The 14,578-nt window shown below is 45.5% G+C and overlaps 1 protein-coding gene across 1 annotated transcript in view; it reads right to left on the minus strand.

Annotated features, from left to right (window-relative positions):
* LOC108548235 (uncharacterized) overlaps positions 1-14,578 on the minus strand; it is an 83,962-nt gene that overhangs the window by 17,886 nt on the left and 51,498 nt on the right. The window contains exons 5-10 of the mRNA XM_017901069.1: positions 8,492-8,564; positions 7,954-7,994; positions 6,104-6,262; positions 4,405-5,475; positions 4,219-4,337; positions 3,962-4,122 (exon numbers count right to left, since the gene is read on the minus strand). Coding sequence (XP_017756558.1) covers positions 3,962-4,122; positions 4,219-4,337; positions 4,405-5,475; positions 6,104-6,262; positions 7,954-7,994; positions 8,492-8,564 — 1,624 coding nt within the window. The remainder of the gene's footprint in view (positions 1-3,961; positions 4,123-4,218; positions 4,338-4,404; positions 5,476-6,103; positions 6,263-7,953; positions 7,995-8,491; positions 8,565-14,578) is intronic.

Here is a 14,578-nt window from a genome sequence, read left to right on the forward strand (position 1 = left end):
GTTGACACTAGAAGTTTCATTGGTTCAGGGACTATCCTTGGTCCACGTGTAAGTCTTGGCGAGTGCGACAGTGACTGGAATTGAGCTAGGCCCGATCGGGAGGGTGCCGAGGTATGAAGTTATCTCTGTACACGGGAGTACATCGCCTAGGCTAGTCGGTCTTTCGAATAATCGCGAATTCGTTCGGGCGCGTCGCGATTTTCTATTAGCTCGCGTGTTTGATATTTCATTCCCTATTTTTATGGGAACTTGAAAATATCTTAGCGTTACGACAGTAGACTTTCAATATATCGAACCGAAACCCCCTTTTGTAAGACACGAAATATAATAAAGTGTCAGTAGAGTCATTTTAACTTAATTCGCTCCAAGTTAGATTAGGGTGCCTTTGATACAGGTAGCGCCATCAGGCTGCGTCACTAGGGCGCATGTCGGGTCTCGATGCGTAGCCACCTCCTCGTGGTGAGACCTGGTAATTGGTATCGTTCTCCAAAGATTTTTCTTTGGAGAACGATACCAAGACTGGAGGACGATACCAAGCTAAGAGCTACGCACAAAGTTTAAGATATTTCCTATGTCTTCTAAATTTTCAATGTTCCCTTTGAGCTTTGAAAATAAAGATTAGGCATTATCTGATGAAGTAATATGTAAATGAAGATAAATTGCGGTAAGTATTGCAAGGTAAGTACAATTAAGGTAAGTATAAAATTAATCTTTACGCGGAAAAAATGTAAAATAGTTAAAATCCCCTGCAGTGAGTAGACTATGTATTATAGTATGTTTCTTCGTGCAAACGTTGCAAAATTTCCTAGGCTAGAATTCTTGGAAATGACGTCATTTCTTGGAACTGACTGGGCGAACGAACTCCTGTCATATCATGTTCTCCTGATACAAAATCGCGAAATCGGCCAGAAAATTTACGGCGAGTTGCAAAAGTACCGTCCGAGAATTCTTGGAAATGACGTCATTTCTTGGAACTGACTCACGTGCGACCTCCTGTCACATTATGTTATCCTGATACAAAGTAGCGAAATCGGCCAAAAAATTTACGGCAAGGTTGCAAAAGTACTGTCTGAGAATTCTTGGAAATGACGTCATTTCTTGGAACCGACTGGGCGAACGACCTTCTGTCATATCATGTTCTCCTGATACAAAATCGCGAAATCGGCCAGAAACTTTACGGCGAGGCTGCTAAAGTATTGTCCGAGAATTCTTGGAAATGACGTCTTTTCTTGGAATTGACTCACGTGAGACCTCCTGTCACATTATGTTATCCGGATACAAAGTCGCGAAATCGGCCAAAAAATTTACGGCAAGGTTGCAAAAGTACTGTCTGAGAATTCTTGGAAATGACGTCATTGCTTGGAACTGTCTCGGCGAGCGACCTCCTGTCACATTATGTTATCCGGATACAAAGTCGCGAAATCGGCCAAAAAATTTACGGCAAGGTTGCAAAAGTACTGTCTGAGAATTCTTGGAAATGACGTCATTGCTTGGAACTGTCTCGGCGAGCGACCTCCTGTCACATTATGTTATCCTGATACAGAGTCGCGAAATTGGCCACAAAGTTTTCTTTGGGGGCTGCAAAAGTATTGTCAAATAATTCTTGGAAATGACGTGATTTCTTGGAACTGTATCGACAATCGTCCTCTTCTTACATTATGTTCGCCTAATAGTTAAATCGCAGCATTGGCAGAAGCTTTCATACCAACGCTGCAAAATTTTTAGGCGCAGATTGCTTGGAATTCTGTTAGTGTACGACCTCCTGTCATGTTTTATTCGCCTGATATGCAATCGCAGCATTGGCAGAATGTTTCATACCAACGCTGCGAAACCTGTAGGCGCAGAATTCTTGGAATTCTGACAATGTACGACCTTCTATCATTATTATGTTAGTCTAATATTAAATCGCAGCATTGGCAGAAGGTTTCATGCCAACGCTTCGAAATTTGTAGACTCAGAATTCTTAAAAAATGACAATTTGTCGATATTCTGAGGGCGTGAATGCTCGTTTAATATTATTTCGCTAAAATGAAATTGAAAATTAAAGTGAGAATTTACAAATTACCAAGTTTCTGTAATTAATTAGTGAACGTTTATAGTTGCATCGCAAAGCCTGAAGTATAGATAACATTCTTACACAATTTTCGTAAATAATTTAATGCAAATTAGATCGATACTAATAATTATTTAAAGGTGTACGTGATTTTGTAACAACAACCGCCGTGATTTTTCGTAAAAATATTTAATAAGCAGCAAAACTAGATGTAAAATCTGAAAAAAATGCACGAGAACATTGCTTTTAGAATGCGTTCATGTAATATGTAAATTAATCGCATCAAAGGTAGTAATTAATGACAAATTATTAGTATACGCACCAACAGATCTAACACTCTGTGCAATAATTATTAATAATTAATTAATTAGCGAGAACTTCATATCTGAAATTGCATCAAAAAATTCTGCAAGGGTACCTTTTTACGATGCAATTACAAAAGTTCAAGAATTAATTACAGAAAGTTGATAATTTGTGATTTCTTAATGCCGAATTGAATCTATCCTTTTCTAAACACTATCTGTCCTTATCTGCGGCATTAAGACGACCTACACGCATGTTCTGCGCTCCTGTTACCTTTCACGAGCTTCCAGTACAAAATCATAGACGGCACTGATCGAAATCCTACCTTATCGGCTGCATTAGAGCCAACAATATAGACGTGCGATCAGCGCCATCCGTGATTTTTAACTGGAAGCTTTCAGCAACCTCCTCGCGTATCGTGTTCATGTTACCTACACGAGGTTCCAGTCCAAAATTATAGATGACGCTGACTGAATGATTATCTGATTGGCGGCATTAGCACCAATCAACGCGTTGCACTATCCTTAGAAAATGATAGCACGATAACAAGATTGACTTGAAAGGATTAATTATCAAATTACGCAGTTTCTGTGATTAATTTGTGAACTTTCATAATTGCATCGTAAAGAAGTACCCTTAAAGAATTTTCTAATTCAATTTTGGATATAAATTTCACGTTAATTAATTAATTATCAATAATCATTGCACAGAGTGTAAGAAGTATTGATGTGTATACTAACAATTTGTCATTAATTACTATCTTTCGTGCAATTAATCTGCGTATTTCACGGACACAATCTAAAAGCAATGTTCTCGTGCATGTTTTCATATAATTTTTCTTCAGATTTTACTTCTAGCTTCGCTGATTATTAAATATATTTACGAAAAATCACGACGATTGTTATTACCAAATCACGCACGCCGTCAAATAATTATTAATATCGACCTAATTTGTATGAAATTATTTACGAAAATTATGTAGGAATGTTACTTATAGTTCCAGCTTTACGATGCATCTATAAAAGTTCACGAATTAATTACAAAATCTTGACAATTTGTGATTTTTCACTGACAAATTGCATCTATCCTTTTCTAACCACTGTCTGTTCTTGTCTGTTGCATTACGACGTTTCGACGACCTCAAAATAATAGATGGCACTGACCGAATATCCCTTGATGCTTTATCCTTGTCTATCTTATTGTAGGTATCAACGGATTGCATTAGGGTTCTATTTGGTTTATTTAATAACAAAACTTTGTACCAAATTCGTGTCAGATAAAGAACTTTTCGCATAAACGCACACAAATACCTGGCTTGTTTTTACATTTTGATGACCAATTACAATTATCCAAAGGCACAAATAATTATAATTATGGACAGTGATAATCACAGGATATTCTCGCCTATCTTTTAAGTCAAGAATGGTTCATCTAATATTCTTACTCTCTATGTAATACTTGACTTTATCAAAAAATCGTGGCTTCTTAGAAAACCCCATAATTTTCGAAAACCGAGGCTTGTGAATTCGTATTTAGGAAAGTAAACTCTATCGATCTATAATCTAATAGATATTACAGATTAAAATTCATACTGAACAGTGTTACCTGTGAAGCCTGTTCACGCTGAGATCGAGGGTCTGTCCCTGCGGGCTGGGAACCTGAGGACTCGCGGTCAAGTGCGGGCTGGCTGCAGCTTGAGGACTGCCACCCACTGTCTGACCGCCGCCATATTGCGGACTAAGGCTGTTGGAACCGTAGGGTGGCGCCTGTAATGACAATCGTTACGATTTCGTGAGAAACTATGGAACGATGTTATCTCTTACACGAGATAAGATTCGGAAGCTTCCTAAATAAACGTGTACCTGTGGGCTGGTCGACGTGACACTGGAGGTTGACAGGTCCATTACCGAGCCACCTGGCGAGGTTGGAGGACCACCGGGTTTCTGCATCTGCTGGACCTGCGCCACTGTGACGCACTTCACTGTAACAACAGAGACACGATGGATAAATTACGCGTCTCCTGTGAAAATTTGCGAAAAAGAACTCACCATCCTCGGTCTTCATCATGCCGGCAGCTGTAGCAGCGGCCATCGCCATCTGATGCTGCTGCGCGGCAGCCGCAGCCTCCTGATGGTACACCCGTTCCTGCTCCTCAGGCGTCATTCCTGCCTGTCCCAGATAATACATATTCGTCCTCGAATGTAGCTGTTGCTGCTGCTGCTGTTGTTGCTGCTGCTGCTGTTGCTGCTGCTGCGACTGGATAGGTGCACAACTCTGGGTGTCGTATCTTTCGTAAGCGGACGTGGTGCCAGGGTCGTACGGCCGATGATTAGCTGCGCTGGCTACAGCGTTCTCGTAACCTCTCGCGGTGGCGATGTCATTGGAATAAGTGACAACCGGTCGCGCGATGTTGCTTGTTCCGGGATGCATGTAGGCCCTCGCGTGCTCCGCCGATCTGTGATGATAGAGTTCCTCGCTGGTGGTGGCCGCAGCAGCCGCCGCCGCCGCTGCGGCCATCATGGCCGATGGCTCGTAAGGAGACCTCTGCGACATCTGGTGGCTCATCCTGGTGTCCTCCACCATCGGCATGGGATAAGCGACCGTGGGCTGCATCGGCAGGACGTGATGCGTCGCGTGTTGGCTGGGATGATGTATCGTCGCGCCGATGGATCCCCTGGAGCCCATGGCGTCCATCGAGGACAACGACGACGAGTTCGAGTCTTGGTTCATGTACGAGTCGTAGGTCGGTCGCACGGTAGGTGGCGGGGGTGGTGGCGGTGAATTCACTCGGCAGGACGCTGTCTCTTCCGTTTTAGGTACCAGCAAGTCGGACGTGCTTTGACCTCTGGTAGGCAGGCTGTTGCAGCAACTGCCACTCGGTGTCATACTCTCGGTTTTCGGGACTACCTTGCTCGTGCGAGACGTCGGGTTCTCCTCTGGCGTTTTCGGCGGTTTCACGTTGATCCCTGTACTCTTCGTTGTCGCGTAGTAGTCGTAGGTCAGGCTGCTTAGCACCGGTTTAGTGTCCTGCGCCGTGGACCCGTACTGAGAGTAGCTCTTGCTATCCATCGACGGTGGCAACAGGTTCGTACTGATGTATTCTGGAGGAATTCCGGACACTGTTGCGAGAACATAATAATGGTCTTGTATTCTGCGTTGGTGTCAAAGTCGAGGAGAAATCTGATTTCCGCTTGGCTTCGCTCGCTAGCCGATTAAGGTACATGCTGATGCGAACCAAAGTTCGACGCAAGTGACATGCTTCTAGTGAGTGAAAGGGGGTACCAGAGAAGCGGTAACTACTACAGAATATATCACCACTCGCTGCGAACTACGAGTAATTATAGCAACGATGCTTCTGCAAAAATCGTTCTCTTTAAATTCCAAACATCGCGACATAGCGAATTATTCGACACTTCGACGCTTCTCCACGAACCATAGCATTTGCAAATTAGGACTCCCTATAACGGGTCCCGTGTATCGTTCACGAATTAAATCCTACCGTCAGATTTCTCAGGGGAAAGCACCAAAGTGACCCAAGAGGACATGTCTTATACCCTCAAACGCTGGGTCCGAAAGAAGCAGAGAAGTGCCTACGTTCGCTCCATCGAGAACTATCGAGAACTATCGAGAAACGATTCGTGGATTACTTTCGCGACGGATCGAGAAGCTTAGGCTGCCGATCGGATTTCACGGGGCTGTTCGTCGGTGGAATTCCAGGCACGTTGGAGGGCTGCTGTGCCGCCTTACCTTGAGCCTTGTGTCGTGCCTCGCGTGCGGCCTGCTTATTGGCCGCGGCAATGGGACATCCGGACAGGCTCCTGTGCGTGTTCCGATTCGAGCTGACATGGCCACGGCCGTTGCAACCAGGCGTCGGGCATTTCAAAATAGTCTCATGCATCGCCAGAACTGCAGAGAACCCAGAGACACGTGGCGTGGTTATAGAACGCTGCTACACCTTCCCTCGCATTTTTCTAATTTTTACTTTCCTTATACCCTCTGAGATATCTCCTCTTTTCCTATCACACCATGCACACGTTTACACGCACACCGAGGTACGATCGGTCGAATCGAGCTGCCTCGGATCAAAGATCCTTCAAGCTCGGTTCCCTCTTATGCGTTGAGTATAATTATCATAATTCTCGGCGACACGGTTCGTCCCTTTCTGACGCGGATCTCGCGGCTTCGACCTCCACCCGATATTCACACCCGAGTTCGAGATGTTGTGTATAGTAAGTATACAGAGAAAGATAGACAGAGGAGAGAACGAAAAATAAAGGAAGAAAGACAGAGAAAGACAGAGAGAGAGATCAGATAGACAGATGGGGTTGCACAACGTCACGGGATGAAATATACAAATCATATGTGTAATAGTACAATCAAGTATACCGAGCGGGTAGAGAGAAACTCAAGTAAAGACAAAATCGTGTGACAAAATTATAAGACAACAACTTGCGGTTCTTGTGTGTCCCGGATGGGGTTCTGCCGTGTGTTCGTGTAACAGGGGGATGACTGGTCTCTCGTGTGACAGACGCCGTGCATAGAGTATCTACTATCTCATACAAACTGATTTACTGAATGTGTCAAACATTTGTCAGGTGATCCCTATCGTGAGAATGATAATGCGTGAAATCTCGAGCCTCCATTAAAGAATGCAAATGATAAAATCGATCAGATAGAATTTAAGTCTGACGTGAAAATCGTGTGTTTCGACAAGAGACACACACGTTACGTGTATTCTCTTCGTGTCGTGTGACGGGACAACTACGTGTTCCAAGATCCATGATCGCCCTTTCACCGTCTCGATCACGCTGGGGGGGACCCTCGTGTGCTGTACCTGATCGGTCGACGAGCGTGGGGTTTGTCGATAAATGGAACCGTGTCACAAGAGTGTGTCGATCGCCGTTTCAATTATACTCAATCGCACAAGATCCACCGTCCGATTCCGGCGTGTGCGCGCACACGCATACCGGCCTTGCTAGCCTCGCGCAGCACGTGTCTCGAGTTCTCCAGATGTTCGTAGGTACGGCCAACGTAAACCAAGTTCGAGTGTGGTGATAATTCTCTACTATAATTAAACTACGAACAGAACGAGAAAATTAAGAACGGAAGTGAAACGCAATAAATAAAGCTCTCTACCCCGCAAACGAAAAGCACAAAGAATATAAAACAGACAGACACATAGACACACATAGACGGGCACGGTGCAGCGAGCCCGTGGCGCTTCGAATCGTCGCAAGTATACACGAGAGATCGTGAGTACAGTTTCGTCAATCGATAAATTCGTGTCGCGGATCGGTGCCCCGAGAGATGGCGCGGGCGTCGTCGTGGTCGTCGCGGAGCACCCTCTCGCGGGTGCGCGGAGAATCGGCGCGTTGTCGTCGCGAAATCGGAATGTCGAGATTCGTCGCGCGTGTTCCCGAGATCGTGATTGAGCAGAAACGCGCTACCGCTGGAAAATAAGTACCGTTCACGCTCGTTCACTCGTCACTCCCCTGGCCCGCGCTCGCGTGAAAAAGGCAGTTGTCGCAAAAAGAAGATGCATCTATGTCAACTACGATAAGAAGTAGGAATAATGGTGCCGGTCGGCGACTACTTACTCTCTGGCGTCAGTTTATCCTTCCGTGGACAACCGGATAGGCTGAAATCACAGCAGTGAATCGTGAGACACGGCAGTAGCTCTTTTCCAGAGATAACCTAGTAATTATCTCTTGGAAAGTTGTTGGCTTAATGGTCGTACTCAAAGCGGGGGAAATTAATGATGTTGTATTTCATAAGTCACGCTTATACGGTAATTAGTGGGCTTCTACTGGCAAGAACGAGTCGTCTCGATAGAAGAATAATAGACCGTGCTTGGGAATTTTTGGCAGCCATTGGCGTATCATTCGGTGCTTCGTCGGGAAGCCAGAATTTCGTCTCGGATTTTCTCGAGTATTCGTAAAAGTGTTCGAGGAAAATATACTCTACGCGTGTCTGTACACGAGATGAGCCGAGTATATCTTCTAACGCGTACTCGAGGATGATCCGATACGTCGAATAGGTCAGCTAGTGTCAGTCCCATTCGGGTCGCCCTAGCGTAGGTGTCTAATAGAGCAGGGCAAAGTGCAGAGCACAGGTTAATTACCGATAATTGCTTACCTGCGGTGGTGAGAGTAGAGTCCGGTCACGTGACCCTGCCCCGTGCAGCCTGGGGTCGGGCACTTGTTGCCCTCTGTAACAAATCAAACCACGCCGAACAGTTAGATTTCGTATGCTTCCCGGTCATCGTACAATTGCATCGCGTATCGCGTCGTTTATATACTCGCAGAGACTGCATAACGCGAACATCATCGCGAATAACAAAGAATTACTCAATTTCGGATCGGTGAAGATCGAAATCAAACGCTCCAAAATTTAGCAATCGTTCGCTCCTCGAATTCTCCACCTATACGTCTAATTGGCAGCATCCTCAATCGCGCGCTTGACAGCGAGAGATCGTTAACGCGATTCGAGTCGCCAGAAGCGAGGAAGATATCGGTTGCATTGACAGTTCACGGTCTGAAAACCTCGAACGATTGTTGGAGCGCAATTGTGATCAGCTGATGGGAGCTGTCAACGATAGAGCGTGTGAATTCCGAGTGGCTCGGCCATTTCGAATCGATCGCATTGTGCCGTTTAATTAATATCGATTACGCGGCGCGTAATTGTGATACCAGGAACAAACATGGAACTCGTCCTTCGGCCATCGGTCCATCGGCACTGCCAGCTGAATTTAACGACCGCGACAAGCACGTTTGATTGCGGATAAATTACGTATCCACGCCGCTGGTCTGTCGGCTGAAATCGACGGTCGAGACGTGACAGCCACGGTCCGACATACCGGCAAAGTATTGTTACGTCCGTTTTTGTAACGCGGACGTTGGACCCGCGAGTGTACGGACATTCACTTTCGCTTTGGCAATGGAACCACCACCGAGAATCAATATTTTAAGCGAGCACACCGGTCTGTTGACAAGGCGCGGTCTTTCTGCGCGAGGAAAATGAAACCTCTCTCCCTCGACACCGGTCTCGCGATAATTCTTATTGTCGACTGCCCCTGAATGCGCGTATTTGCTGCTGCTTGACAAAATAAGCGTTACGTTTTAACTCTGACATGCATCGAGCAACGATGCATCGGGCTGCCTCGTTCCGTGTCATTAGCGATCAATTGGATGCACTAGACGAATTGTTCCGTTGGTCCTTTGGAGGTTAGGAGACGTTGACGCAGTGCAGTATCTTCATTCGTGACAGGTCAACTGAATTTAGGGATGAAACGACGATAGAGTAATTGTAATAAAAGATTCCGACACCAAACTGCTGTCAACTGCTCGTTCTCAGAGACATTCGGGAGAGACTAGTCGAACCCTTGGGCAACAGTGCACCCTTCGTTTGCGCCATAATCTCGAGGACTAAGTACCCTCTTTTCACACCTCCAACACTTGAAACCGAGTGTCCTTCGTTCGCATATTTATCAGCCCCTTTACACGCTAGTTACAAATCGTACTATACTCTGTTCTTGTTCTTTTTGACAGCTCGTGCATCTGTAAAAATTCTCTAGAAGAATCGGTAATCGATAGAAGTGGAATTCTTGGTAAATTCGTTCAGGAGAAGATGAAGGAACTCAGTGGGAGACATTATGGAATTCGATGAAAATTAGCATACAACACATAACAACTGTTATGTCTGACATCGTGGTGTACTTTCAGCCGACACACCATCGCAGAATGCGTTTTATTTCCCGTTTGTCAATATTCATGTATACTTTATACTCCTTGCTCGGTGCATTGAACTCGTAGGAAAATAGACAGGCGTATTGTTAGCCTCTCTAATTGTCGTACTTTCCCTAGATGTACAATTTGGAAAATAGCATTCTCCTTCGATAAGCCGGGAAGAAAGAAATAAATGTAATTTTAATTTTCACACGGAGGAGAAATATTGCTGAGAAGAGTAATAAATCCCGGTGAAGGATAAAGCGTACATATTTGAAATTTTAATTTCTCGGTGGTTGCTGGCAATTTAAGGCAAAGATGACGGTTTAAAATTTCAGCGGGAAAGTTTAAATGAAAACGGACAGGCTGTGGCCAACTGTGATACCTCGGATCTTGTCGCACGGGCTACGCATTTGCGAATTACCACCGGGATTTCTCTGTCCCGCATCTAAGCCTCGGGGATTAGCACTAGGTATACGTTCGACCTAAACTTGCCCATGAAACGAGAAACAAGCGAGCTCGCGTTATCGTTGTTCATCGCGGAACGAAAGCGTCAGTCTTCCACGCAACGACTTTGTGTACTAAACCTGCTGCCAAATTATGTGGTCGACCAGTGGTCTACAGAAACGACGAATACTACGAGGACTCTTCGACTCAAACCTGAAGAAATCCTTCGATACGAGTTAATTGACGTCGAATCAAACGTCATCCACGAATCAAATGACCCACTATCTTTTCAACGATACCGCGTGTCTCATTAAGGCATTCCATGGAAATTCTATTTCTGAAATTTAATTTTATCTTTATATTTCGTCCTCGACTCACGCCAGCCATCGATGCACAGAGGTAATAGAAAGTACGAGGATTCTTCGCCAGCAAGCGACCTCTTTCGATTCGAATTAATTCGTCATCGAATAACCCGTTATTGTCCAGCAACGACGCGTCGCTGGTGGTGAAATTAATGTTCGGAAACTTTGAGGAATTCTTTTTTTTTTTTTCACTTCTATTTTCCCCCCTCGATTTCCGCTATTCTTGCCGCTGTCACGAAATTGCATCGGGGGCATGCTCAAGCAACCTGTACCATCTGTCGTGTACTGGCTGTAACTTAATGGCTGGTATGGTGCACGTCACGTATAATCGTGTTCGTGTTCTCAGGGTGACCTCGCGTGACCAGACAATTACAGGTTTCCAGTACGCTCTATGCAGCCCAGAAGTACCAATCGCTTAGGATGAGACCGTCTACTCGGCCCTTTCGCTTCCAGCGCGATGTTGATTATAACAACTTTCGCTGAATAATTCTTTTTTACGACGGCCACCGCGAGATTAGACCACGTGTCACGGTGGCCTGGCCTCGATAAAAACTATAATCCGAATAATCAGGCAGCGCGATACGCGTAATGGGTTCGTCCTGAGCGTCGCTTTTCTTCCTAGTTAACACTCCTCGCAAACCGCAGCTCTCGGACAGAGTTTACTGCACGCTGCAATTTGCAATCTTTGATACACACACACACCCCGAAGATCGTGTCACCTCGTGATCGGCGAAGTTTCTTCCGCGAGCTTGTTCCCGTGCACGTTTACCCTTTACGCGATCAGATAATTCCTTTCGATTAGCGTACGTAATACCTGAGAACGAAAATCGTTTATCGCCATTCCGCGAATCGGGGTAAAAGCTGCTCGAAAATAACGATAAAGATTTAGAACCAGCTGAGCCGATTTCGCTTGAAATTTAGGTAAATCCTCCTTCATCGACACCTTGTCTAATCTCGGAAAGATTCCGCGAGACGTTGATCCGTCCTGGAAGAGTTTAACGAGCTCTCGCGTATCGTTTGACGCGTTCCAGTTCATTTCGGTCCACCCTGATCAAACGATAAGATCGATTCGGCGATTCTTAAGCCTGAAAGTTTCATTCCGACGTGCCATAGGTGCGTGCGAGGGGGACCGAGGGATTCCAAGGGACGAGCCTTAAGGGAAGGCCAGCTTTAGGTTAGTTGCGGGGGTTTCCCATGGAGTGAGTACACTTTTATAAACTTCGTCGTGTACTAATCCTCCTCTGACTCGGATCCCTTGGCCGACTACGCTCGACCCACGAAACAGCCGCCATGACGGCGAGAAACTTCATCAGGCCGTCATTTCGCGTTCGAGAAAGAGAGGGGCCCGGTCGATCCCTGCTTAGACTCGCTGGTCCACCTTCCTGGTAAATTGGATCACGATACGTGATGCCATTAGCGACATACTTTATTCGCGGAATCAGAAACGAAGTAGCCTCGCGTCGGGACAAGAAATTCCGGGCGAGTGGATATTAATGGAAGGAAAAATGTGTAAATCTCGCTTTTGAATCGAGAATGGGGCTACCTTTTGAACGGTTGAAACAGTGGTCTCGTGCAAATGGAAAAATGTCTGGCACTACGGAAATGGTATGTGTTTTTAATGACACGTATTATTACGAATGGAGTGTGGTTATACGAGAAACCTGCGAGGAGACTGCTCGGTTTGAACGGTTTCCTATCTATTGTTAGATAGAGGGAAATTAATTTCGAGAATTCTTCGATCCTGTTTCTTTTTCTTTTCTCCTTAGGGGTAAATTTATTAGGGTTAGAAAAATATTTTTCTGCAAAATATTAGGATACAGTTATTAATGCATAAAATATACTGATCTTGGACAGAGATTGAATAATATTTATTAACCCTTTGCACTCGAGAGGTGACTCTCAGTCACCATTTAATCAGATTCGAAAGATCGACGTTAATTAATGTATGAAATTTAAAATTACCTAACGATGCGTGGAATGTCGAAGAAAAATAATTCTACGTCTTAATTTGCGTACGATTTCTCATTTACAATTTTAAAAATATCGTCGACTCTGTGACAGAAAGTCTTCGAATTACAATTTCTCTGTAACGAAAAAGTCGTCGAGCGCAAAGGGTTAAATCTCTGACAATCATATTTAGATCGTGGTTTATAAAGTAGTAAACGGATTGTTCTACGAAGTAGAACACATCGATATTTTATTATTTCGAAGGCATAAAAATGTAGGCATTACACTGTACGCCTATTTTCCTCGCTAAAATTTATATATATATATTATTCTCCAACCCACTGCGAGTAGTTCAACGTTAAATAGTTCACGCGTCTTCCGCCGATACTCCCGTGTACTCCGAGTAGCAGTATCCGTCAAGAGTCAGACACAGCTGAAGCCACTGATCCACCAGCTATATCCATCCTCCACCGCTTGTAACCTAAATAGCATTAAACTTCCACAGTATGAAGTTTCTTTACGTTCTATTCCACCTATTCTCTCTTAAATAATTCCGAATTATCCCGAACCTCGATTAAACTCGACCCTTCCAACCAGCGCAATCGCCAACCAACTATCGATGACAACATCTTAGCGATAGCGGAAAAACATGCGTGACTAATGAAGAAATAACGAACGGTAGGCTTGGATCGGCGAAGGAACGGCTTACGAACGGTATTCCGTGCTTTTTAATTAGCGACGGGGCTGAAAAACGGCGAAGGGTGGCGGTTGGCCGCCGGCGGGATTAATAAATTAGCCGTAAGGTTTTAAAGCGGTTGGCCGGTGGTGCCTAAGCTGCGTTGTAAAGGGAAAGGAAGAAACGGACGGCGAGAAACGGGGAAGAAAAAGGAACGAAGGGGCAGATAATGGTTCCGGTCAACAAAATGAATACCGGCACGCGCTGTTCTTTCCGGATCTCTGAATAGACTTGTAACGAGTCGGTCAGCCAGGCAGCTCTTCTTTTTTCCTCTTCCACCGCGTTCTCTGCCATGGGATCCCGTGGCGGGCTGGCGAGAGAGGGTGAGAGGGAGAAGAGGAAAGAGCGGGGTCCAAGGGGTGAGAACGAGGATGAGCAGAGGGCAGGCGAGGGTGAGGCCGTGGCCGAGTGTGTAATTGTGTTATTTTGTTGCCATTTCACGTGAGGGTCACCACGGGAGGTCCAGAGGTGTACATAAACACCAGGATTGTTTTATTCATTCGGCCCGCTGCACGACGCGTGCCGAATTCTTTCCTCTTGTCCCTTTCCGCCCCTCTTCCACTCTCCCTTTCCTCGCTCCTTCTTTCGTCCCTTCGCGATCGCGCGAGCACCGTGTCGAAATCGGACGATAGCGTGATGGGCAGGAATTGCGAGCCGCGTTCCATTCGAGTATATTCGTGATCAATCGATGGACGGATTTAAATGTCCACGCAAGGCGAGCGCGAATAAATAGGCGCGTATTTATTTTAATCGACCCGATACTGGGGTGCCTTTGCCGGCTTCTTTTAATCGTCGTACGGAGGTGGCGTAAGAAAAACATCTTCACGTGCCTGTTAACCCGTTCGATATACCCGTTGCACGCTCGTGCAAGGATAAACGATGTCGCCGGATAAAAATGGGCATGACATTCGACGGAATAGCGATCGAGCAGGGTCGGCTTGACGCGGTTACGCGGTGATCGATGCGGCCGCCGATTCTCTCCGGCAGACACGGTCGACGTAAGAAG

Source organism: Eufriesea mexicana, unplaced genomic scaffold (assembly GCF_001483705.2).
Source record: "Eufriesea mexicana isolate 0111107269 unplaced genomic scaffold, ASM148370v2 scaffold1385, whole genome shotgun sequence".
Lineage (NCBI taxonomy): Eukaryota > Metazoa > Arthropoda > Insecta > Hymenoptera > Apidae > Eufriesea > Eufriesea mexicana.